The sequence below is a fragment of the Cygnus olor genome, chromosome 19 (genome assembly GCF_009769625.2).
Source record: "Cygnus olor isolate bCygOlo1 chromosome 19, bCygOlo1.pri.v2, whole genome shotgun sequence".
Classification (NCBI taxonomy): Eukaryota; Metazoa; Chordata; class Aves; order Anseriformes; family Anatidae; genus Cygnus; species Cygnus olor.
In genome coordinates, this window is record NC_049187.1 from 2,542,582 (window position 1) to 2,565,072 (window position 22,491).

The window sequence follows — 22,491 nt, forward strand, 5'->3', positions numbered from 1 at the left end:
TGAGGAACCAGTAAGGGTTTGTCTTGAAGTGTGACCTCAACCAGAAGAGACAGCAAAAATGAGGAGAGATGTTAATTTTATTTGAAAATGTGTACAGGCTAAACAACTGGCTCAGGTTTTACTTTTATCCATAGCGTTACCTGTGCAATATGGGTAGGATAGAGATTTTCTCTTCCATCTTGGTTAGAGATGAAAATCCAAAGTTCTTAATTTTTCAAAGAGTAATTTTAGTTCAGTCAAAATATTTGACTCTGAGAAATTTTAACAGTTTCCGTTGGGTGATAGTCCCTTTTAAATAGCACCTATAGAAATGTAAACGAATTAAAATACTTGTAAAACTAGAAAGCAGGTTTCAAGTCACTGAAATTCTTTGCTCTGCACTTGTTGGAAAGAGACATTTTGACAATTTTGGTGTTTCACTGCATTTTGTTTGAGGTTTCTCCTGTGTATATGTTTGTTGGCATAAGGGTGTTTTTTATAATATCAGTGGGGGAAAAAAAGAAAGAAAAAAAAATATTTCTATTTTGTTTGCACTCTCAGTTGCATTTCTGGTACTTGGGAAATGCATCAAAGGGTGCTAAAGGCAGGGAGGGCAGGGTCTCTCCTCCGGGTGGCCGTGCCCACACCTGACCCCATCCCTCACCCCTCTGGGTGCTGGTGTGGGGACACAACGTGAGCACCTCCCACCAAACTGCCTTCTCCCCTGCATGGGGTGGTGTCAGGGCTATTTTGAGCCAAATGTGAATCAATTCCTTTCTCCCACCTGCTTCAGCAGGAGCTGTCCGCCACATGTAGTATATCCATTAGCTATACACTTTTGTCAAATGGCTTCCTAGAAAGTTGCTCTCACTGATGTTGGCAGAGATTTAGGGAGGCTCTTAGCTACAACCTGCTAGGCCTAGGTGCAGTGAGTTATAAGGGACTTCTGTCCCCTTTCACATCTTTTTTATTTTATTTTTCATTTTTGGCTAAGAAATGGGCATCTGCTCTGCTTTGGGAGGTGCAACTTGCAGTACCTGTGCACCTCGACTGGCTGCCAAAAACCTGCCCCAGGAGAGGATGGGGAGATGCACCCCAGTTTGCCACCCCAATAGAGGAGAGAGGGAGCAAAGGGGTGACCAGCAGCAGAGATCCTGCTGCAGGGGCTGCTCCCCAAGGTGGGATCAGGACTTCGATCTCCTGAGGGGACGGCTGGAGCCGCCCAGCCCCAGCGAGGTCTGGGCGATGTGGGAGGACCTGTGCTGAGCTCTCTGCAGGTTGAAGGTTTATTAGATTGGAAATTGCCTTGGCTTAAAGGCGTCCAGGTTGAGCTGTTTGACCAGTTTGTATGTTGGAACACTTGGAAGTGTGTTCCCCCTCCTTCTTTCTGTCTTTGGAAAATCTCCCTCTGGATTCTTCCCCCTTGATTACAGTTTAGGAGGAAAGACCTTCCTGCAGCCCTGCTGTGTGTGTAGCTGCGACTTGCCCTGTGCTCTGCCTCCTGGTTGTGAATTCAAGCTGGGAAGTCAGTGGGGAGACCTGGGACATCTCAGTCCCCAAATGATGCTTGGTGTTGGTTTTTGTGAGGATAGAGCTCTCCTGGAGGAATTATTTCTCACCTGCTTGCTCTCACTGCCATGCACCTTCTTTCTCTCTCCATCTCTGAACTCTGTCCCACTGCGGTGGGACGTGGTGGGGCTGTCAGTGGTGTGTGGGCTTACACTGATGCAGTAATTCTGTGCTAACTTTTTGTGTGCTGAGGGTGGGAGTCTGAATTAAAATGATGCTCCATTTGACACAAGTGAAGAGAAAAAAAAAAAAAAGATATGGCCTTGCCAGCATTTGCTACCGTCATCGTTGAATTATAAAAGGAGGGGATCCCTGCTTTTGATTTCCCCCTCTCAGAGGCTTGTTGGATGTGGAAGATAACCTCTGGGCACGCTTTAAGAGCACTTTGAGATCACAGTGGTTTGTCTCAGCCTTTAGGAGACAGGGTATGTTGTTATATGAGTCTTTTGTGCGGCGTATAATGAGACCCAAAGATGCGTAGCAAGATAAACAAGGAGGTCTCGCCTCCTCTGAATGTCTTGAAAAGCAGGCTTTTTGCACCAAACCCGTGCCCTCCATCACCATCAGCACCAGCAGGCCAACTCCTGCGTGTCGGGGATGTCTCCCAGCAGCCCTCAACATTGCATGGTGTCGCAGCACGCGGAGCAGGAGCCTCCCTGCTGCAGCCCCACGCAGATCGCTCAGCTCGCTGGGCTGCTGTTGAACAAAGAGAGGGTTTCTATGTGCTGATAGGGATCAAAATAACAGCCCCAGCAGGTTTCAGACACAGATGAAATCCGCTCCCAAGCGAGGGGCCCCAGCCAGGCTAATGCTTGGCTTTGCAAGCCACTGTGGAGCTCTGCGCGGCCGGATTAATGCTCAGTGACTTCTCTCCAAGAGTAGGAATGCGGGGCTGGTCTGATAAGGCTCCGAGCGAGGAGGTTGCAGAACGGCTTTTGAAAGCCGAGGAGCTGAGAAATGAGCAGATTGCCAAAGGAGAAGAAATCCATCCTTTAAACGCATTGCTCAGGTTATCAGCAAGGCTCGGGGTGTTTCCGCCTGTCGGCATTCAGCTGCTCTGACGCCAGGCGTGTTAAGGGAGCCACAGCTTCCAAAGTGCTTACAAGAGATGAATTTGCCCTGTCGGAGGTGGTCCTGACTGGTGGTGGGGAAGGAGTTGCTACTGGGGCTAAAGACCTTGGAAGACAAATGCAGATCTGGAGGGACTACTGCATGCCTGGACTGCAAGAGCACAGGAGGGGGAAGTAACAGCCCTGCTCTCACCAGCCCAGCTCCTTCCCCTGGGGGTAAGAGCTGGATGGAGCTGTGTAGCTCACTGACTGAAGGGAGGAGATCTTCAGAGCTCCTGGGATGCACACAGGGAAAAGAGGCAGGAGACCGAACCCACGTGTCTCCAAAAACGAAAGTTTTACCCTTTTACCCATTAGCAGCCAGCCCCAAACAGCCCCTGAGAACCTGAGCCATGATCGCTGTCTGCATGGAGCCGCATCCTCTGGTGGTGGATGCAAGTCCTCCATCGTCTCGTTCCAGCTGGCAGCACCAGCTCCCGTCGGCTGCTGTTGCTCCTGTTGCAGAGCCAGAATAGAGGTGAAGGTAACTGATGTAGGAGCCAGTGCTGGCTTCTTTTTCCCCCACTGTCACACAAGGACCTAGCAGGGGGCACCAGTGCCAGCCACGTGTCTGGGCTGCAGGTAGGACCATAGCTGGAGACCATCAGGAGCAGCATAGCTATCTCTGAAATGGGGTGAGGACATTAAAATCGTCTTGTTTGGGAAGAAATCTCTTTGTAGGATTGCGGTACAAATGCTGGCAAATCAATTGTTTAACAGCCACAGCCAACAGCTCGGACCTGCTCCAGGAGAGAGCCTGGAGCTGCTATGGATGAGATGCCTCAGCTCAGCGCACAAAAGGATCGGGGCAGCTGTGGGGCTGCAGTGGGGCTGCCTCTGGGGGCTCACAGGATGGCATGGACGGGGTGGGGGGGAGAAATCCCGACCAATGCTCACAGTGCCCGCCTTCCTCCCCGCAGCGCCTGGTGAGGATGAACATGCCCATCTCGCCCGAGGACCTGACAGTCCACTTCACGTCCACGCTGATGGCCCTGATCCGCACCGCCCTCGAAATCAAACTTGCCACAGGTGAGAGGGGAGCGATGCGTGACCACACGTGGGGCCTCACACCCTGATGCACTGCGGCCCTGAAACCACAGAAGTGCCGACCCCTTTGGGGTGGCTGTAGCCTGGTGCAGCAGCCGAGATGTGCAGAGCTCCCCAAAAAGCCCTGGGCAGCTCCTTGCTCTCTAACAGCCGCGGGAGTTTCCGCACCTTACTTCTTTGCTATTCCAGCACGGGGGTGAAAAAGGCAGCGTTGCTGTCTGCTGGTGGCCAGGCAGTGACTCAAGGCGCCTGGGGATAAAATTAAGTTATTTAAGTGTTTAATCAGGCATGCGCTTGACTTCCCAAATAAACACTGCAACATAGTAAAGCACGCTGGCCTTTTCTGTGGGTCAGTACGCTGTTTAATCAGGCTGGCTGGGGTCAGAGTCAAGGCATGACGGGCCAAAGCACTTTTATTACTAATCTAAAAGCTAACAGGAGGTAACGATGCTCTTGTGAGCAAAGGGCAGGCTGGGTTAGGGTGCTGTGCTTTTCCCAAGTGGTTTTAGGCCAACCTTCCAGCCTCTCTGTGTTAATTACCTTCCTCAAATGTTACTGAAACTTTGACGCTTTGGGCATGCAGTGCTGAGAGAAGACAAAACTTTGAGGCTGCTGGAGAGCTCCCCTGGAGTGACCCCAAGTACCAGATGCTTGTTTTCAAAGACACACTTAGGACTGTCTGGGATTTTAGAGGCTGACACCATATTTCAGTAATAACTCTGGATAAGGCCACTGAAGCCCTGAGAGTTTGTCTGATTTTAGGGTCCTAGTTACCTGTCAGCAAAGGCAATTCCCACAGACTTTTTCAGCTGACAAAGGCTCCCCCTCCTTTCTTTTTGCCACACGCTGGAAGGGAACCAAAGAGCCAGGGCAGCTGATAGCGCTGGCACCGCCAAAAGGCTTATATCTGCTGCGGGTTGTGAGCTCCTGACCCGCTTTGTGGCTACGTGCTCAGTTTTGTGTGCTACGTTTAATTGAGTCTTTAGTGGGACTAACAGGCCCTTAATAAACCCTCCCTAATGAGACTGAGCGTGGGAGTTCAAACCGCCCTGTCGCCGCGCACCCAGAGTCTCCTCCCATTGCTTTCCTCTTAGAAAAGTAATCTCTGTCACTCAGATGAACTACCTAATTGCCAGCTGCGTGGTGTACTCAGCTGGGAGCAGACTGGTTGGCTCACATACACTTTAATAACTTTACACTTGTGTACTGAGACCTCACTTTGGCCACTTGAATAATGCCGCTGTGTTCGGCTCCTCCTGGTTAAGTTGTCACCCAGCTTCTGTTTGGTGCTCTTGAGAAATGGGAGAGGGGGAAATGCCTTCGCTTGCTGTGCGAGCAGTGGGATGTGCCGTGCAGACAAGGGTTTTCATTGACGTGCCTGTTTCCTCTCCCTTTCTTCAGGGGGTGTCAAGCAGCACCAGTGTGATGCTGAGCTGAGAAAGGAGATCTCACTGGTTTGGCCCAATCTGTCCCAGAAGACACTGGACTTGCTGGTGCCTCCCCACAAACGTAAGTGGTCCACCAGAAAGCACCCAGCCGTCCCCAGCCACCTGAGAAGCCCACTGTAGGTTTTCCCCTCCCTGCCTGCTCTGTCCGAAGCCCCATCGAGGTGTACGGGCATCTGGGGGACGCAGCAAAGAAACCTGGTGTAGACCAGTGCCCAGGTGTCACCTCTGCAGGCTTCCAGCCCACGTCTCCATGCCATGGTCATCCAAGGAGCAGGGAAGCCGAGGTCACATCCAGGCATGAGTTCTGTTACGTTACAGTGGGTTTCACGTCCTTAGAGCAATCCAAGAAGGGACCAAAGCTGTGTGGCCTCTCCCAGACCTTCTTCACAGCTTTTGTTTGCCTCCAGCCTGTGCCTTACAGGACAGGAGAGCAACGTCTGCCATCTGCGCTCAGTCTGCTACAGAAAACCAGGGGAAGGAGATTAAAGGTTTGCTGAGAACTTACAGAACCAGAAGTGAGATATCTTGGAGCTAAGTGCCTTTGTGTTACTCGATGATGTCCTTAGGTGAACATGCTGAGAAAACGGAAAGTTTGCCGTTATCTTGATTGGCCAAAGCAAGGGCTCTGGATTCCTGATTAATGAGAAACAGTGCAGAGCAATAAAGGCAATGTTAATTAAGAAAAATGAGGGAGCTGAGGAGGGGCAGATCAGTGGGTAGCAACTACTGAATTCTTCTCCTCCCCACCTCTCCGGGTGCCTTCATATCTGGAGCTTTAACTCCTTGCTGTAAGGGATGTGCTCAGCTGTGGTGCGGGGAAGGGCTGGGAGCAGAGCTGCGAGGGTGAAAAAGACATCTGGAAAAATGAAATACTCTTTAAATGTATGTATGTTAGCCCATTATGCCCCGGTTGACTGTAATTCAGAGAAATTGGAATAAGGCTTCTTTGTTGATAAAAAGTTGGCTGTGGATCTGGCATTAATTTAGTGGTTCTTCCGTTGGCAGTGCTTGCAATGCCACAGAGTTTTCCTGCCTGTTTCTTTTCCACCCAGTATCTGCGAATGTTTGCCATGGAGGGTTAGAGACAGGGGCCATCCTCCCAGCAACAGCCAAAGATCTGAAGAAGTCTGTTATAACCTTTTCTTGCTTTTTTGCCTTTCCCCCGTTTTTCCCTGTGTCTGTTTTGCCTCATCATTCCAATGCCACCACTTCTTCCTCCTTGTTTTTCACACCCGTTTGACGTTGCTATTTCTCATGCACTGTGACTTATTCATCTCCTCCCCTGGTCCTTTGCCTTTCCTCACCTGAACGTCCCTGGACAGCCGATGAGATGACCGTGGGGAAGGTCTACGCAGCACTCATGATATTTGACTTCTACAAACAGAACAAGAACAGCAGGGAACAAGTCCACCAGCCTCCTGGGGGCCTGTGCCAGGTACTCAGTCAAAGGGTGCTGCTCTCTGCCCTCCCTCTCAGGCAGCTTCCCCCTGAGCTGCGGGCAGAAGGTCTGGGTGCTTCCCCAGGCACTATTTGAAAAATGGAAACCCCTCCCAAAATTCTTTCTCCCACCATAAAAAAAAAATAAATAAATAAAAGATGCAATTTCCTTTTCCACTAGGTCTGGAAGGATATTTTCCAAAAAAAAGTCCCAAATAACTTGGCAGGCTAATCTTCGGTCCTATTTTCAGAAGTGGTGTAAACACTGAGGAACACCATGAGATGTCTTTGGGACACCAAAGAATCACTGAAAACTGATGATATTTGGCTCCAAAATGTTTTAGTTGTTTTTTAAAATGGGAATAATTCAAAATTATTTTGGCTGTAACACACTTGAAGACTTTTACAATTTCTTGAAGGTATTTTCACACATCTCGCTTGGGATTGAAACCCCAAAGGTTTCTGGTGGGCCAAATAGCTGCTTGATTTCAGGGTGATCATCCTGATAGCCTCCAGCATGGCCCTGTCTGTATGTCCCATGGATGGGAGGCTGTAAAAAAAGGTGGCAGTGCCACAACGGGGTGGTCAGTGCCAGCGCTCGTGTCGGGGCACAAAATCCCTGCCGCACTCGGGGGGCGTGGGGGAACCTTCTCTCTGACTCCTTCCCTTGTGCTTCACAGCCCGGCCCGGTGTCGCTCTTCCACCCCCTGAAGGCCACCCTGGAGCAAACCCAGCCCGCGGCGTTCAGCAACGCAAAGGCGTTCCTCCGCCAGAAAAGCTCGGCATCGCTCAACAATGGGGGCACGCTGTGAGTACCCCCCGACACAGCCGTGACGCAGCCGAGGGGCACAAAGGGCAGACGCCAGCCTTGCCCCTGCTGACTCAGTTGCCCTGGATGGTTTGTGGCACCTCCAGTGACCCCAAGCCCAGCAGCCCCTTCGTGCCATGGCTGGGACAATGTCCTGCTGGTGGCTACCAACCTGCTGCACGTGGCTCTGCCTCCTGCTGCGGCCTCGGGTGCAATTATCCATCCATTATAGATGGTGGTGGCAATGGGTTCTCCAGAGCTGTGTGTTTCCTTAGTGGCCTCCTCCAAATCTTAGGTGCAGAGCTTTCCATTGTGGCTGGTTTTAATCGCAATTTTGTTTACAGGATGTTGGGATCACTGCAAAACGGCAAGACAAATCCCAAACCAAGCACTGAATCGCTAATGCAGTGGGTTCCTGGGAGACCAGATGGTCCTTGGGAGCAAAGAATTCCCTAAAGCTCAATGCACTTGATAACAGCAAGAGTTTCCTGAGACTTTCCAGGACAGAATCTGGCTCTTTCTCTTTGGCCAAAATAATACCTCCCCAAAGAGTTTACCAAACAGTTACAGTAATGGCAATCCCTAGATGTTTCACCATTTCCTGCTCCTCAGGTGACTTTCTTCTGGGTCACACGTGCCATGGATTTTTAACGATGGATGTCTGAGGTTGAAATGTCCTGAATAACCCCAATGGGAATCTGACTTCAGACCCAGCAGTAAAACCTAGGGCTACCTGTACCATTCAGTGACTGTAGGTTAGCACAGCCACGGATGTGCTTGACCAGTATCACTTAGGGCTATTTGTCTAGCTGGTTTTGCATACATAATTTGCCTGACTTCCAAAATTGATCATTCTTCTTCTTAGGCAGCAGAAGTTGATTTCCTCAGTTACTAAAAAATAATGCTCTGACCTGTTTGGTTTCCTTGTTGCTCAGGGGAATCTCTGGGCTAGAAAGAAAGAGAGTGGCCCTGGGAAAACCTAGGGGACTTTATAGCTTCACCAGCCACCCTGCACCCATTTTCACAAGTGAGACTTCAGAGGGTTCCCAGGTGCTTTACCTTCAGCACAATAAGGTCAGCACAAGCCCTTTGCAAAAGAGTTCATCTTTTTTTTTTTCTACTTGATCTTCTGGCAGGCCACCCCCAGAGGGTGGGATCAAAGAGTCCAGCTCCTGGGGGACCCAGCGCACCCAGGACATGTTTTATGAAACCAGAACACCAGCTTTTGAACGAGGCCACTCAGAAGAAATCCCTATTGAGCGGGTAAGCAAACAGGTGGAGATGGGGTGAAATGCAGTAGATTTTTATTGGTATCAGGCTAGATGCTTCCCTGAGAGCTGAAGGGGTCTTCTGCCCTTTGAGATAAGCATTGTTCTCTCTCTTACAACCCAAAGCTTGCTTGAATATTATAGAGAAAAAGCAAGTCTGAGAGCTTCAGTACCGATAGCTGTACTTGTAGGCATGCTTATCCTGGGACTACGTGTCTGCTGAGATGTAGGTCACTTAGAGCTATGTCTTCCTCATAGTCCTATTGTCCCGATCCCATTGTTATTAGTGTACAAAACCCAGAGAAGAGGTGTCACGGGTCAGGGCTCATTGCCATAGCTGGTGGATAAACTAGTCCCACCGCTGTCCCTGCTGAAGGCAGTACTGTTGATAAAGAGTAACTTGGGCGCTCCACGGCTCCAAGTTTATTCTCTCCCCTACCAGCACCTCTTCCCAAACCAAACTTAGCAGAAGCCTGCTCAGATGATGGCTTCAAAGCTGATGTTCCTATTCTTGCTCCTGAAACTGCTTCTTGATTTGGATCAGGTGGTGGAAATGAGGGAAATCAGCCCCACTCTCACCAATGGAGAGCACCAGCCGGGTCTGGAGAGCCAGGGGCGGGCGGCTTCCATGCCGCGCCTGGCTGCCGAAACTCAGGTGAGCAGGGAGGGAGGGAGGGAGGGAGGCTTTTTGGGATGGGAGACAGAGAGCGAGCCAGGAAGGCAGTGCAGTGCATTCTCTGTGCTCGAAAGTTGCCTGCAAGTTCTGTGAAATAAAGGTGTTCTCTGAACCTGGAGCCAGGTAACCAACCTTGGGGCTTGGATCACAGGCATCTGTGTGCAGGCACAGCATTTTCCCCAGGTTTACTCATTCCTGGTTGCAGAAAAAGAAGAAGAAAAAAAGAAAAAAGAAAAAGAACACAGAAATCCATCTGTCTGGGTTGCTAAATGATGACTGCCTACCATGGAGTGCCTGTTCTGATTAACTGGGGACAATAATGTTTGCCAGCCTATATTCCTGGAAGGCATACGTTTCCCATTGGCAGTTGTTTGCCATCTATCCAGACAGACAGCCGAGGCATGCTCCAGTGCTCCAGCCGTAAAATAAGCTGGAGATTTCCTGTGGTTCTCTTTGATGAATGCAGTAGGTATGGAAAATACCAGGGAGCCTGTGCCTGGAAGGCTGCACTGTGACATTAAGCAGTCTCCCTGTGTTTTTCCCTTCCCACAGTAATTAGCATATCTTGCATTGTGACTTTGATTAGTAATATGTTGTTAAGGATTTCATTTTCCTTGTTTGGCTTCTTGTAGAGAGATCTCATCATTAGGGTTGACCTTTACAGCAACTTGGCGACTAGTTGTGGATGCTCCTTAGTGCATAGGATGTCATGGTTTTCACAGATCATTTTTGGGCACTCCACATGTTCTCTGCCAGCTTGTTAACCCAGATGCTCTCCAGACACCATCCTGCCTCCTGTGTGTCTGAACACCCCATAGTCGTGTCTGTCTTGCTCAAAGGGCCTGATTCATGCAGCAAGAAGTGAGCAGCCCATGGGCTCTTCCCCATTGCTCTCTGTGGGAAGCAGGACATGGAAGATTTTCTGCATCCTTAAAGACTCTGTCTTGCATGCACAGAAATAGCTCCAACAGATTAAATAGGTTTGCAAATGTGCTTAGGCTGGTGCAAGCTACTCTTTGCTGGCTAACAAATTTCCCAGATGACATGAGAAACTGCACTCTTTGTGTGAGAGCTCCAGAAAATCACTGAATAGGACCTTGTCTTCTGGGATTCTCTGGGTTAGCAACACTAGTCGAGATGTTTGATAAAAGAAACAGACCCCAAAACAATCCTGTACTCCCTCCCTTCCCAGAACAAAGTAGTCCTTTATTGCAGGCCTCAAGTAGCATCTTCCCTTGCAAGGTGATGGAGTTGCCAACAGGAAAGCCAGTGGCACGAGCCTTTCCTTGGGAAACTCCTCTCCGTTGCAGTCCCAGACAGCATGCCTGCGATTTAACACTGTCACGGTCAGAGACAGGACAAGCCCTTTGCTTGGAGCCGCTGAGCAGAGAGGAACTCTCCTGGGCTGCTCCTGCTGCACCCTGCAGCCACTGCAGCCTTTAGGAGCAAGGGTCCCGTCCATGCCCGACCTCCCCTTGCTTGCAGCACGGTCCCTGTCCCAAGGGCACAGCTGCCCCCAGGAGAGCTCCCTGGTCTCGATATGAATCAGGCCTGTGGTACTGAGCAGATCTGTCCTCACATAGTTATGTAATGTTCTGGTGGTTGTAGCTTCAGCCAAATAACTGATGTACTCTCTGTGTGTCTTCCCCCTCCGTGCCCTCCACCCTCCCTCTCACACGCTGCCTCCGCTCCCCCAAACTTTGAATTCTTTATAACTCTTATTTGTGATGCTTTCTGTTTCCTCCTGATTTCTGGACATCCTCCTTCTTGTTTATCTGTCATTCCTCCATCTTTTTTTTACTTTGCCATTAAAAAAACAAACTCCCTATGCTTTCAACCCCCCTCCTCCCTCCATCCCTCCCCGCCCTCCCCGTGTCTGCTGCCCATCTGCCGCGATGTCTGACCATGGCTGTACTGTGGGGCTGCTTCAAATAATGTCTCTCATCTTGTCCGAATTGTTTGCAGAGGAGCAAAGCACGGTCACCTGGGAGTTACCTAGCAGTATGTAGTTTGCACTAAGTTGTATCCTATTAAATCCGTGTTAAGAAACAATTAACCTTCCTTAACCCTTTACTTTTCTCCCTTCCCATCTGGAGCACAATGTTGCACCGGCGCAGCTGCTGTCTCTTCCCCCTGTGCTGCAGCTCCCTCCACCCACGACTGCACGCCGCACGCTGATAGCAGGGGTTTTTGTTTGTTTTGCTTATTTATTTGGTTTGTATGCCTTGTTGCACAGGGATTTAGGAGGTGAAAGCTATCGGCTTGCTAACAAAGAGGCAATTAGTAAGTCTCTGAAGGGTTATGGTATAGTCTCCCAAGGCTTGTGTGTGCCCCGTTAATGTAAGGAGAGCATTGTCAGGATTTTTGGGGAGGGTGTGCTTTGCCTTGCTAAGATCCACTTCCCATTAGGGTCAGCAGCAGCTTCTGGCCTTGGAATAAGCACAGAATTGGGTCCAAAGAGAAACATCCATTTTTTATAGATTTGTCTGGCTTGTTGTTGGGAAATCTGTCTTCTTCCTGGTAGCTCCTAAAAGGATTTAGGAAATGCTGATAAGTGTTTTTAGTGGGAAGTATTTTCACTTTTTTTGCCCCCCATCAGTCAATTTGTGAATCTGACGGTCATGTTATGGTCCTCCTTCATCGTTAACCCACTCCTTCATCTTCAAGCCCCATGGTAAGCAGGGAGGACAGACGTGAAGCCCCAAAATGTGACTGGGAGGAGAGCGGTGTGGCACAGCACAGGGTCACCTCGCTGCCCAAGCTGGCACCCCCGGGCACACCACGATGCTGCAGGCTGTGCTGTGTCCCCCCTCGGGTCTGTGGCACACTTTGCATTCCTAACACCACACCTTGCACTCAGATGGAAAACACCAAAGTTTGGGTGGAGCAGCTGAAAATGGAGCTCAGGCTGCCCCTTTGCATTCAAGGAGAGAGCAGTGACAGCACGCCGGCAGGGAGAGTGGCTCGTCCTGCCCGAAATACCAGCCAGGGCTGCGGAGCGACCGGCTCCGCGTTGTGCAAATATCAAGGGGCAGCAGAGATTGGAAACCCAGGCTAAGCAAACAAAATAGCAGGGATGATAAAAATAACGCAAGGCTCTCTGGAAAGGTTACGGTAAGCAAAGTAAATGTTCTGCTGGAAGTGGCCCTTGAGGCACGTATTGGGCTGAGGACTCAAGGCTGAGACCTGAGGGGCTAAAGGACATCCTCAGCTCCCTCCCCACCAGGCTGGAGCACTGTGCACCCAGGGCTTTCCTCTGCCAGGAGCTCCAATGTGAAGGTGGACCACAGGAAGCCTCCAGAGGATGGACAAAGCCCTGCCTCCACCTCGGGGCAGTCTGCAAAGCAGCTGGAGGCCTGCAGAATGAGAGGGAAACACAGGGATCTTTCTTGTTTTCTGAGCTTTGTAGCTGGTGACTGGGCAGTAGGGAGGTGAAAATAGCTGCCCTGCAGTCTGCTTGTCTTGGTTTCTGCAGAACATCTCTGTAAGGTTTTGAACCCAGAGGGAAGGGAGCAGAGTCTGGAGCTGCCACTGGGGCGGAGGCAGTGGCCAGCAGTGCCCATGGGAGGCTGGAGGGCTGCACAGGGTCCTAATGTTTGGCTCTCAGGCCATGGCTGACTTGAAAACAGCCATAACAAGCCTCAGTAGTCATTTCTGGAGATGTTCTGGTGGAGTTGTAGGGGATAGGTGATATCCTGCTTGTCCCAGTCACAAAGGCTTGGAGGAGCAGTGGTGGGACAAGAGGGGAGGTTCAGCAGTTTGATGGAAATCACCCCCAAGTGCAGGGAGACAGACACAGTTACTAGGTGGCTTGCCCTGCACCTTGCCCATTTATTTATTTCTGAGTTTCCTCCCTCTCCGTGTGGTGCCCACAAACGCTTTCATGCTTCCCTCTTTGGAGTTGCTTTGGGATGCTTCCAGGCCCCGAAGCAGCTTTGGGTGAAACTGGTCTTGGAGAACTACCTTTGTGAGATGCTTGGCTGCCGTGCTGCCCTGTGCCCCTGCTCGCTCCTGCTACCTCCCGCGGCGCTGTGCTTGGTGTGCCATGCTGCGTCCCGCTCCGCCGTGGTACCTGTGGGTTGGCACAATGCTGAAAGCAAAGCCCATTTCAGCAAACGGAGCTCACATTTACTCCTCAAACCTAGCACTAAGTCTGCCATTCCACAAGTCCTTCTGCCCGTTCCAGTCGTAGCCAGTTAACCATTTCTCTCCTGCCCCTCCTTGCCCCCGTCTCTCACCCTAAACCCCCTCCCGTGGGAGCCGAGCGGTCGAGCAGGGTGCCTGCAGCGCCTGCCCTCTCACCCTGCTCCCTGTGCCCCTGTCCCTCGCAGCCCATCCCGGACACGAGCCCCATGAAGCGCTCCATCTCCACGCTGACCCCGCAGCGCCCGCATGCCATGCACCTCTATGAGTACTCCCTGGAGCGCATGCCGACCGACCAGGTGCACCACCACCACCACCACCGCTGCCACCGGCGGAAAGAGAAGAAGCAGAAGTCCTTGGACAGGTCCCCACATCAGCTGGCCGACGGGGAAGCCGGTACGAGCTTTGCCTTTAGCAGGGATTTGTCCTCCTCCTCCCTTCGGGGTGGGCACTTGGTGTGATTTGGGGTCCCATCCCTGTGGAAGGAGCGTGTTGGTGACCCCACAACCGATGTTCTCCTTCCAGTGGCCCAGTCTGGAGAGTCTTCTTCCAAGGACAAGAAGCAGGAGCGCGGCCGGTCCCAGGAGAGGAAGCAGCACTCCTCCTCCTCCTCCGAAAAGCAGCGCTTCTACTCCTGCGACCGCTACGGCAGCCGGGACCGCTCCCAGCCCAAGTCTGCTGATCAGAGCAGGCCCACCTCGCCCAACGGGGGGCCGGAGCAAGGCCCGCACAGACAGGTGAGGGGGTGCGGGCTGGGAGGAGAGCCCTGCGGTCTGCCAGGGATCCGCGCACCTCTTCTGGGGTTTGTTTAAGATAAAGGAGACAGGCAGCGGGAGGTAAAGCCTTTGAGGTCTTGCTTACTGTAGGATGGTTTGGGCTGGAAGGAACCCTTAGAGGTCACCTAGTCCTAGTCCCTGCCATGGCCAGGGACATCCTTCACCAGGCCAGGCTGCTCAAAGGACTTTGGACACTTTACTGATGCACAGCTTCTCTGTGCACCTTGTTCCAGTGTCTCAACACCCTCGTTGTGAAAAACTTCCCCTTATACCCAACCTAAACCTAGCCTCTTTCAGTCCAGAACCATTGTCCCATGTCCTACCACAACAGTCCCTGCTGCAAAAATCCTGCTTGCTGCTTCAGGTGCAGGACAGGGATGGAAATGTCGCCTGATAGTTTTTTACCAGCCACCCACGGAGTGACTCAGTGCCTCTCACAGAGCCAGTACCAGTGACTCCCGTGCTAACAGGTTCAGTGCAGCAATCTGGAAGGCCCAAGCCTTGTCTGGGCTTGCTGCTGGTGGAAAATAATATCCATGAGCCCAGGCAGGCTGGAAGCGTGGGGAGGGATGCTCCGTTGGGCAGCCGAGCTGGCCCGCTCTCCCAGCACCTGCCCAGTGCCACAAGCACTTGGTGACTGTAGGATAAATCCTTGCCATGGCCACATGAGCACAAGTGCAGGGGCTGCAGGCGGCCAAATCCCTGATTTCAGCTGGGTTCACTCATGTTAGTGGTATCAGAGGTGTCAGGCTCCAGCTGCTGATGTGTGGGCCTCAGAGCTGTCCTGTAGTGTGCTGTGTTGTGGAACAGGTACATTTATTATCTGTTTTTTGAGAACAAGTCCTGTTCCCCTGGTGACAGATCAATCTGCAAAGCTGCTCCCGAGCTGAGAGAGGAAACCAGAGCAAGGGAGAGCAGGAACGCAGGGAAAGGCAGGACCTGGGGGAAGGGAAAGAGCCCAGCCCCATGCCAGCAGGATCCCTGCAAACACCTCGACGTGATGTACCAGGAGGGGGCTCTGGCCATGCTCCGAACCCCGCTAAGTCTGCAGCCTGCGGGTGGCTCAGGAAGAGCTCTCTTACATGCTTGGTTTACCAGAATTTTAAATAGCATGTATGTTTTTAATTTTAGTTCTTTTTTTTTTTTTTGGTAAGTATTTTTATTTTGAGCCTCAGGCCCCTGCAAAGACCTGGGCTTCCTCCCTCGGACAGTTTAGGTCACTGGGTGGCGGTGAGCATCTCCCTCACCTCCACCACCATGGGGAAAGCTTGGCTGGGACCACGGGGCTGTAGCAGAAAGGGTGAAGGGATTTTTTAAATGTGCTCCCAGACCAGTTCCTGCCCTGCCCAGGGAGAAGGTGAACAGAAATGCCAAAAAAAGGCTGCTCCTCTCGCTCAGGGCACTTTTCCTGGTTGTAGCTTAGTTCATGCCCATGCACCACTGTTAGTAATGCAGGCAGCTGCCAGTCTCTTCTACCGTTCAGGTAGTAGGGGTGTAATATTAACAAGAAGGTGGTGAACACATTTTTCAGTATTTTTCTTTAGGGAGCCCTCTTGTTAAAGCCAAAGCCTATCCAAAAATCTTTTTGTTGCTGTTTCTTCAGGAAGTAGCTATTTGATCAAATCACATTTTATTCCTAAAACTATGAAAAAAAAAAATCAGTCCCCAAATCCTCCTCCTGCATAAGCCAATTTTGAGCACAGAAATGTTCCCCAGCATCAGCATTCACAACCATAAGGTGAAGTCAAGCAAAAATTTGCCCCAAAGCAGAGTGCTGTTTTGCAAAATTGTGTTTGCCAAAAAAAAAAAAAAAAGAAAACAGCAGGTTTTTGAGCCACCCACGGCGTTGCTGAGGTAAGGGGCATGTCGGGACTGTGTGTGCTGTGGGTGCCTTCCCTCCGGGCAGTGTCCCCTGCTGTTGGAGCCGTCTGCCAGTTTGCGTCCTACCGATGCTCTGATCGTTTCTGTCCCTACCTGCTCCTCGCAGACCCTTAGTTCTCCAGCTCTTCACATCTCTTGTTTGATTATTTCTCGAGAACCTCCTTCCCCTGACTGTGCGTGTCTAAACTCTCTCTTTTTTTTGCTTCTCTTTCCTCTTGTGACTTGTCTCTCCCCCCTGTCGCTTCTCCTTCTGTTTTACACCTGCCTGCCTTTGTGTTCGTCCGGCGTTTCCCTTTTTTTTATTTTTTCATTTGCTCTGTTCCAATTTTTATCTAGGGCAGTGGTTCGGTTAACGGGAGCCCCTTGCTGTCGACATCTGGTGCTAGTACCCCCTGCCGGGGTCGGAGGCAGCTCCCGCAGACCCCCCTGACCCCACGCCCCAGCATCACTTACAAGACCGCCAACTCCTCGCCCGTCCACTTCACCACCTCCCCGGGCGGCCTGCCCCCTTTCTCCCCGGGACGCCTGAGCCGCGGTCTGTCCGAGCACAACGCGCTGCTGCGCGGGGACCAGCAGCCGCCCCCGGCCGCGGTGGCCCGCATCGGCTCAGACCCCTACCTGGGCCACCGTGATGCCGCCGACAGTCCCTGCGGTGCGGCGCCCGAGGACACGCTCACCTTCGAGGAGGCGGTGGCCACCAACTCGGGGCGTTCCTCCAGGACTTCTTACGTCTCCTCCTTGACCTCCCAGTCTCACCAAGCCCGCCGGGTGCCCAACGGCTACCACTACACGCTGGGGCTCAACACGGGCCCTGGCACTGGCGCCCGGGGACGGAGCTACTACCACGAAGCCGACGAGGACGACTGGTGCTAGCGGCACGGCGAAGCCCTCGGAGGTGTGCAAAGTCGATGAGTTTTATCATCTGGAAGGCTGTGCGCTCAGACACGCGGTGCCCGGGGGCAGCCCCCGCCGCCAGAACTGCTCTGCCCCACTCCGAGACCTCCGGAGACACTTGTGCAGCCTCTCTCCTGCCCCCTTTTTTTCTTTCTTATTTTTTTTCTATTTTTTTTTTCCCCACTAAAATATACCAAGGAAGAAGGCTCCCTCCTGGGGGGCAGCGCATCTTTCCCCCCTTCTCGCCCACCTCCCTGCTGCCTTCAAAGATGTGCACCAGATGCCAAACCCGCGAGGCACGCGAGGAGCCATGATGGCGGACAAGTAGGCCGTCGATCCTTTTTGGGCTTGGCACCATTTTGGTTGGGCTATGCCTTTATTTTTTATTTTAGTTTTCTCCCCGCCCCAGTCAGGGTGGGAGTCGGGGTTGCAAAAACGGACACCGGCGAACAAAGCTTGACCCCGCGTTTTATCTCGTTCACCGCCGAGAGGGAAGAGATCTACCTAAGGAACTGGGAGAGGAGGAAAAAAAAAACAACCCGCAGATCGGAACAAAGGACGGTCCGTTGGGACTTGATGTTCAGCCGCAGCGCCCCTTCCCAGCCGAGCCAGAAACTCGCTGCTTTGCCCCCGCCGCTGCGTGGCCCCCTCACGCTCATCTCCACTTCGGGTCCTTCCCACCCAGCCACCAGAAAGCCACCCGAGAGCCCCTTCGTCAGGACTGCTTCCTTGCTGCTGAGACTTTTCTTCCCGTCCCTCTCTCCTGTCGACTGCAACACGCCCTCACTGTTTTGTCTTGTTTACAATATAAGCTTGATTTAGCAAAAAAAAAAAAAGAAAAAAAAGGAAAACCTAAAAAACAGGAAAAAAAAAGGAAAAAAGTGTAGGGGTGAGAAGAAGAAATGTTATTGGTTTTATATCAAGCGATTAGATAGAACTTTAACTTTTCATTGTGTGCATTTTTGTAAATTGTACAGTAAAAAAAAAAGAAAATGGAAAAAAAAAATTTACTCTTTATGTAGAGAATCAGTCCAATTGTCATTCCAGGTCCCACCGTTTCTACCGAATGCTCCAGTTGTTCACTACTAAGTGCCTAACCTTTGAAATCTTTCACAGCGACGATGCAAACCTCTCGCTTTGGACCTGGGGGAGCGCGGGGGGCAGGGGCAGCGCCCAGAGGAGCCGCTCGGCTCGGCTGCCACCGCGCCTGTCTCGGCCGGCTCCTCCTGCACCGGGCTGGAAGCTGACAGTGGGGAAGGCAAACACGCTTTGGGGTTGGTTTGGGTTTTGTTGGCCTTTTTTTTCTTTTTTCTTTTTTTTTTTAATTATAATTTAATTGTTGGGAGCGGGAGGGGTATAAATGCAGCAGAAGAAACTGGCCTTTGCTCATGGACTGGCGTTTAGGTCCTGTGGGAGAGGTGCAGGGGTGGCGGCGCAGAGTTTGCAGCGGTGCTCCTGCAGGAGAAGAAGCATCTTTCGCACTGCATGTCTAGTCGTAGTCGGGCTGCAAGAGCTGCGGCCGTGTCCCGTGGTGCGTCGTTTGTGTTGGGGGCAGATGGAGAGAGTCTTGTTTTTATTGCCTGTTCAAAAGAGAAAAACAAAAAACAAAATGAAAAAGCAAAACCTCTAACTCTGATTCTCAGGGATGAGATTTCTGTGTTCTTGCAATGACTCTTGTGTTGGACGATTTCTTTATTTTGTTGCACGTGTGGATTTCTGCACTTTGAGCCTGGGAAGAGGCAAAGATGACATGCCGGCAGGGAGGAAGTGCCGAAAGGAAAGCCTGGGAAGGACCCGGTGTCCATGGCTTTGACGAACTTCTGTAGGGCTAATTTGGGGCACAGGGAGGCCAGAAGACGCATGGTATGCTGGCAGAAGGTTAGAGGAGGAGGGATGGGAGGTGCCGGTAGGGCAAAAACAATGATAGGAAGGAGGAAAGGATTGGGCAGCTGTGTTTTGTGGGAGGCTCTACCAAGCCCCAGAACTGTGAAACTTCTCAAGGCGAAGCGGTCGCTTAAACCGGGGGGAGATCCCGGTGGGCCTTGGTGATAGGTTTGGCAATGAGGGTGGTTTCAGGGGATGCTACCAAAACGCTCAGGAGGCCGCTGGTGCTCTCAGCAAAGTCCTCCAGCCTCCCGTGGGGAGCAGTCTGCTGTAGGGTGGTTCTTCACATCTGTAGCTTTTCTGTTGAGAAAATTCAACCTGTTGCGTTTTCGTTGCGTGTTTTTTGTTCCGTTACTAAATGATAATCTCTGGCCGATCTCATCCCTGGATTCTGCTAAAGGATAACTCCTGTCTCTATCTCTGTCTCTGTATTTATGTGCACTTTGAATAAAGGAAGTGCGGTAGCCAGAGGTCCGCTATGGGTAATGGCTGTAATTTGCAAACGGAGGGCTATGCAACAAGATGACACGTAAGGAAACACATCCACACCACAGACAGTCAGAAAGACCTTCATCCATTCTGTAGCTTTATCTGCTGGATCTTCCTGTTTCAGGCTTCAGCATGATTGTGACCAAATGTTTTATACATTTTCCTTATATGAAGGCACAAACACTTTATTTGAAATTTTAAAGGAAACATTACTATTTCACTCCAAGGAGGGAGAGGGGAAACGCAATCTCTCTGACAGTGCATGCAAACATTGTACCCACACCGGAAAGCAAAAGAGATGTCTTTCTGTACCCAACAATTTTGCCTTTTCTCCCCTCTGCCTTGCCCCTTCCCCCATCGTTTTAGACCTTAGACCCCACAGGCCCTCACTAATTCCCCCCTGGAAGCGCACAGCCCAGCGATGGCGTGGGATCACTTCAGTCCTTATGCAGAACACAAAGAAGAAGCTCCAGTTGTCTAATCCTCCACCCGCCTCATAGGCGTTGCTTCAAACGCTGACGGTGACAGTCAAGCCTGACCACGGTTGTTCATATAACCCTTTTTCCTCTATTTTTACAGCCTCTCTGCTGTCTCTTAAATGCATACATCATATTTCCAAGAATCCTCATAGTGAGTTGCCAAACTTGAATTGCACCGATCAGTTTTCTGCATCCAGAACCAGTCTCGTAGTGGCTGTACTTTGAATAAGTAATGTTTGCATGTAAAATATATACATATATACATATATATAAAAAGTATGTGCATGGAAAATGTTTATCTTCGTACTTTTTTGATACAATGTATTCATCAGTTGTTAATTTTTAATTATATTTGATATAAATTGGGGGTTTGTTGCAAAACTTTATATTTAAAAAAAACAGTGTTAAAAATTACAAAAGTTCCAACCATGCAACACAACTGGAACTTTGCCCAAAAAAAAAGGAAAAAAAGAGAAAAAAAAGGTTCTGTGATTGCCTAGTTTGCTGCCTGAGTAATATTTATCAGCCAAACTTTGAATTCTGCAGTTGTTTCTACAATTACATTTTGTATGAAGCAAAGTCCTTGAATTAAAATAAAAACTTAGCAAAAAACCTTACAAATTCAAAGACGGTGTGTGCAGTGTGCCTGGTGACCGGGAGCCCGCCATCCTGAGCGCAGCCTCCGACCGAAGCTTGCCTTTGCCACCACCTCCAGTGGCAGCCTGTGAAATCCGGAGTGAAAGCGGATTCGGTGCTGAATTGGGATGCTGTGAGCAATTGGCCGTGCCTGTGGGTGTTGCCCCACAGATGCTCGGTTTGAGAAGGGAGGCGTTTGCAAATTTGCCTTTTCAGAGTGGATCCAGTGTGAAGGTTCTGAATCCTGGAGTCCAGCAGGCAGCAAAATCGCATCATTTAATTGAGGGTTTCCAAAAGAAAAAAAAAAAAAGCATCTAGCAGTGATTGATTCCTGCAGCTTGCAGGAGGATGTTAACAGAGGGACCTTTCTCTTGTTGAGATGCACAAATGCGGGCAAGGCGACTCCTTTGGCATTAACCCTTATTAAACCTTTCCCTCTCCCAGCAAGAATTTTTGGTGCTACCTTGGATAGGCACGGGCATGGAATCAGCAGCATGCAGGGGCTGCTGGGTGTCCAGCATGTACTGCAGCACTTGTTAAAAAATAAGAATAATAACAATGCTTGCTGAGAGGACCTTGAAGTTCCAGCTACCGAGGCTTGCACTGAGGGGAAGGCAAACCCCAGGGCTGGTGGCACACAGGGAAGGAACTTTCAATTTCTTCTGGTACCTGGATAACCTTCTTATTTCCTACCCGGGATGAGCACTGCATGAATCTCCCTCACCGGGGTCTGCTGCTGTGACACTTCTGACAACTCTAGGAACTCTCCAGTACTGGAAAAAAAATAATTACTAGCAGTTGAAGAGCACAGGAGGAAGAAAGAGCATTGCATTTTTGCATTTTTCAGTGTTCTTCAGAGCCCGAGGTCTAGTTTAGGATTCAGTCTTCTTCTCTCTTGTTGCATTTTTGCTTTGATGAGACCACTCGAGGTCCCACCCGGGATTCATGGGCCACGTTTATAGCAAGGAGAAGGTCTTTTCCCTCTCAGTCAACAGGTCAGGCTGTAGCACGGGAAAAATGGTTTTGCTTGAGGTCCCACAGCAAGGTACTGACAAAGTTTGGAGCAGAGCAATTTCTCTTTGCTGTTACCCTGGACTGTGCGGGGTCTGGGTTCCTTTGGAGCTGGGAACAGCAGAGCACAGGGGAGAAGTGTAGGTTTTTTTTTGATTTTTTTTTTTTTTGAGGTATCCCAAACAAACAGGAGAAATGGAGATTTCTGAATGTGTCTGAGCAAGGAAAGGTCTGAGAAATGGTGCAAGACCTGAGCGTTAGTGTGCATCCCAACTGCAGCCGGGACCCCTGGGGTCAGCGCCCCGCAGCCACTGGGGAGCTGGAAGCTGCCTGGGGTCAGCAGCAACCTCTGCCCTCCAGATGCGCATCGCACGGGAGCTCCATCACCACTTTAGAATCCCGTACATGTTTCCAAATCCTGAAAGCCTTCTGGGGGCTTTTAATTTTGTTTTTGTCATCTTTATTATGTACGAGCCTCATTCCCTCAGCCCACGAGAGGCCGGCAGCAGCACACCCCGCTGCCGCTCCGGGCACTGCTGGTGCTGGGGCGAAGGGGCTGGAGAGGCAGGTCCCTGCCTGCCCTGGAGCATCTCCCCCGGCCAAGGCACAGGAGGGAGCTGGAATGAATGGTTTTGAGTCCAGAGGGACTCTGCTAAGCGGCCCTGTGTTTGTTCTGGTGGAAAGCAACAGGCCTTGGACCATATTTTCACTCCGGTGCACTTCTTGCAGGCCACTGGGTCTCAGAACTGGCATAATGCTGTTGGTGCCACGCAGCTGTGAGGGGGTTTGCAAGGGGTCTGCCCCCAGAGGCACACCTTGCTGCTATGTTTCAGGCCCTGGTAGCTGTTCTAGCCCTGCAGACAGAATCCGGGCTGTGGAGCAGCATTTCCCAATCCCCACACCTCGTTTTGCCATTAGGGGGTAGCATTTTCAGGCCTTTTCTACTTTCTACGGAAG

At 51.0% G+C, this 22,491-nt stretch overlaps 1 protein-coding gene across 17 annotated transcripts in view; it reads left to right on the forward strand.

The window, feature by feature from the left end:
- LOC121057530 (voltage-dependent N-type calcium channel subunit alpha-1B-like) overlaps positions 1-18,041 on the forward strand; it is a 284,260-nt gene extending 266,219 nt beyond the window's left edge. For 15 of the 17 annotated variants that reach the window (XM_040531855.1, XM_040531856.1, XM_040531857.1 and 12 more), the window contains 10 exons: positions 3,578-3,686; positions 5,106-5,213; positions 6,475-6,587; positions 7,270-7,397; positions 8,534-8,660; positions 9,210-9,320; positions 11,307-11,342; positions 13,673-13,880; positions 14,010-14,221; positions 16,478-18,041. In XM_040531855.1, the coding sequence (XP_040387789.1) occupies positions 3,578-3,686; positions 5,106-5,213; positions 6,475-6,587; positions 7,270-7,397; positions 8,534-8,660; positions 9,210-9,320; positions 11,307-11,342; positions 13,673-13,880; positions 14,010-14,221; positions 16,478-17,014 (1,689 nt within the window). In that variant the 3' untranslated portion in view covers positions 17,015-18,041. The remainder of the gene's footprint in view (positions 1-3,577; positions 3,687-5,105; positions 5,214-6,474; positions 6,588-7,269; positions 7,398-8,533; positions 8,661-9,209; positions 9,321-11,306; positions 11,343-13,672; positions 13,881-14,009; positions 14,222-16,477) is intronic. The other 2 variants (XM_040531869.1, XM_040531860.1) reach the window with 2 other exon arrangements.
- Positions 18,042-22,491: the final 4,450 nt, after the last annotated feature.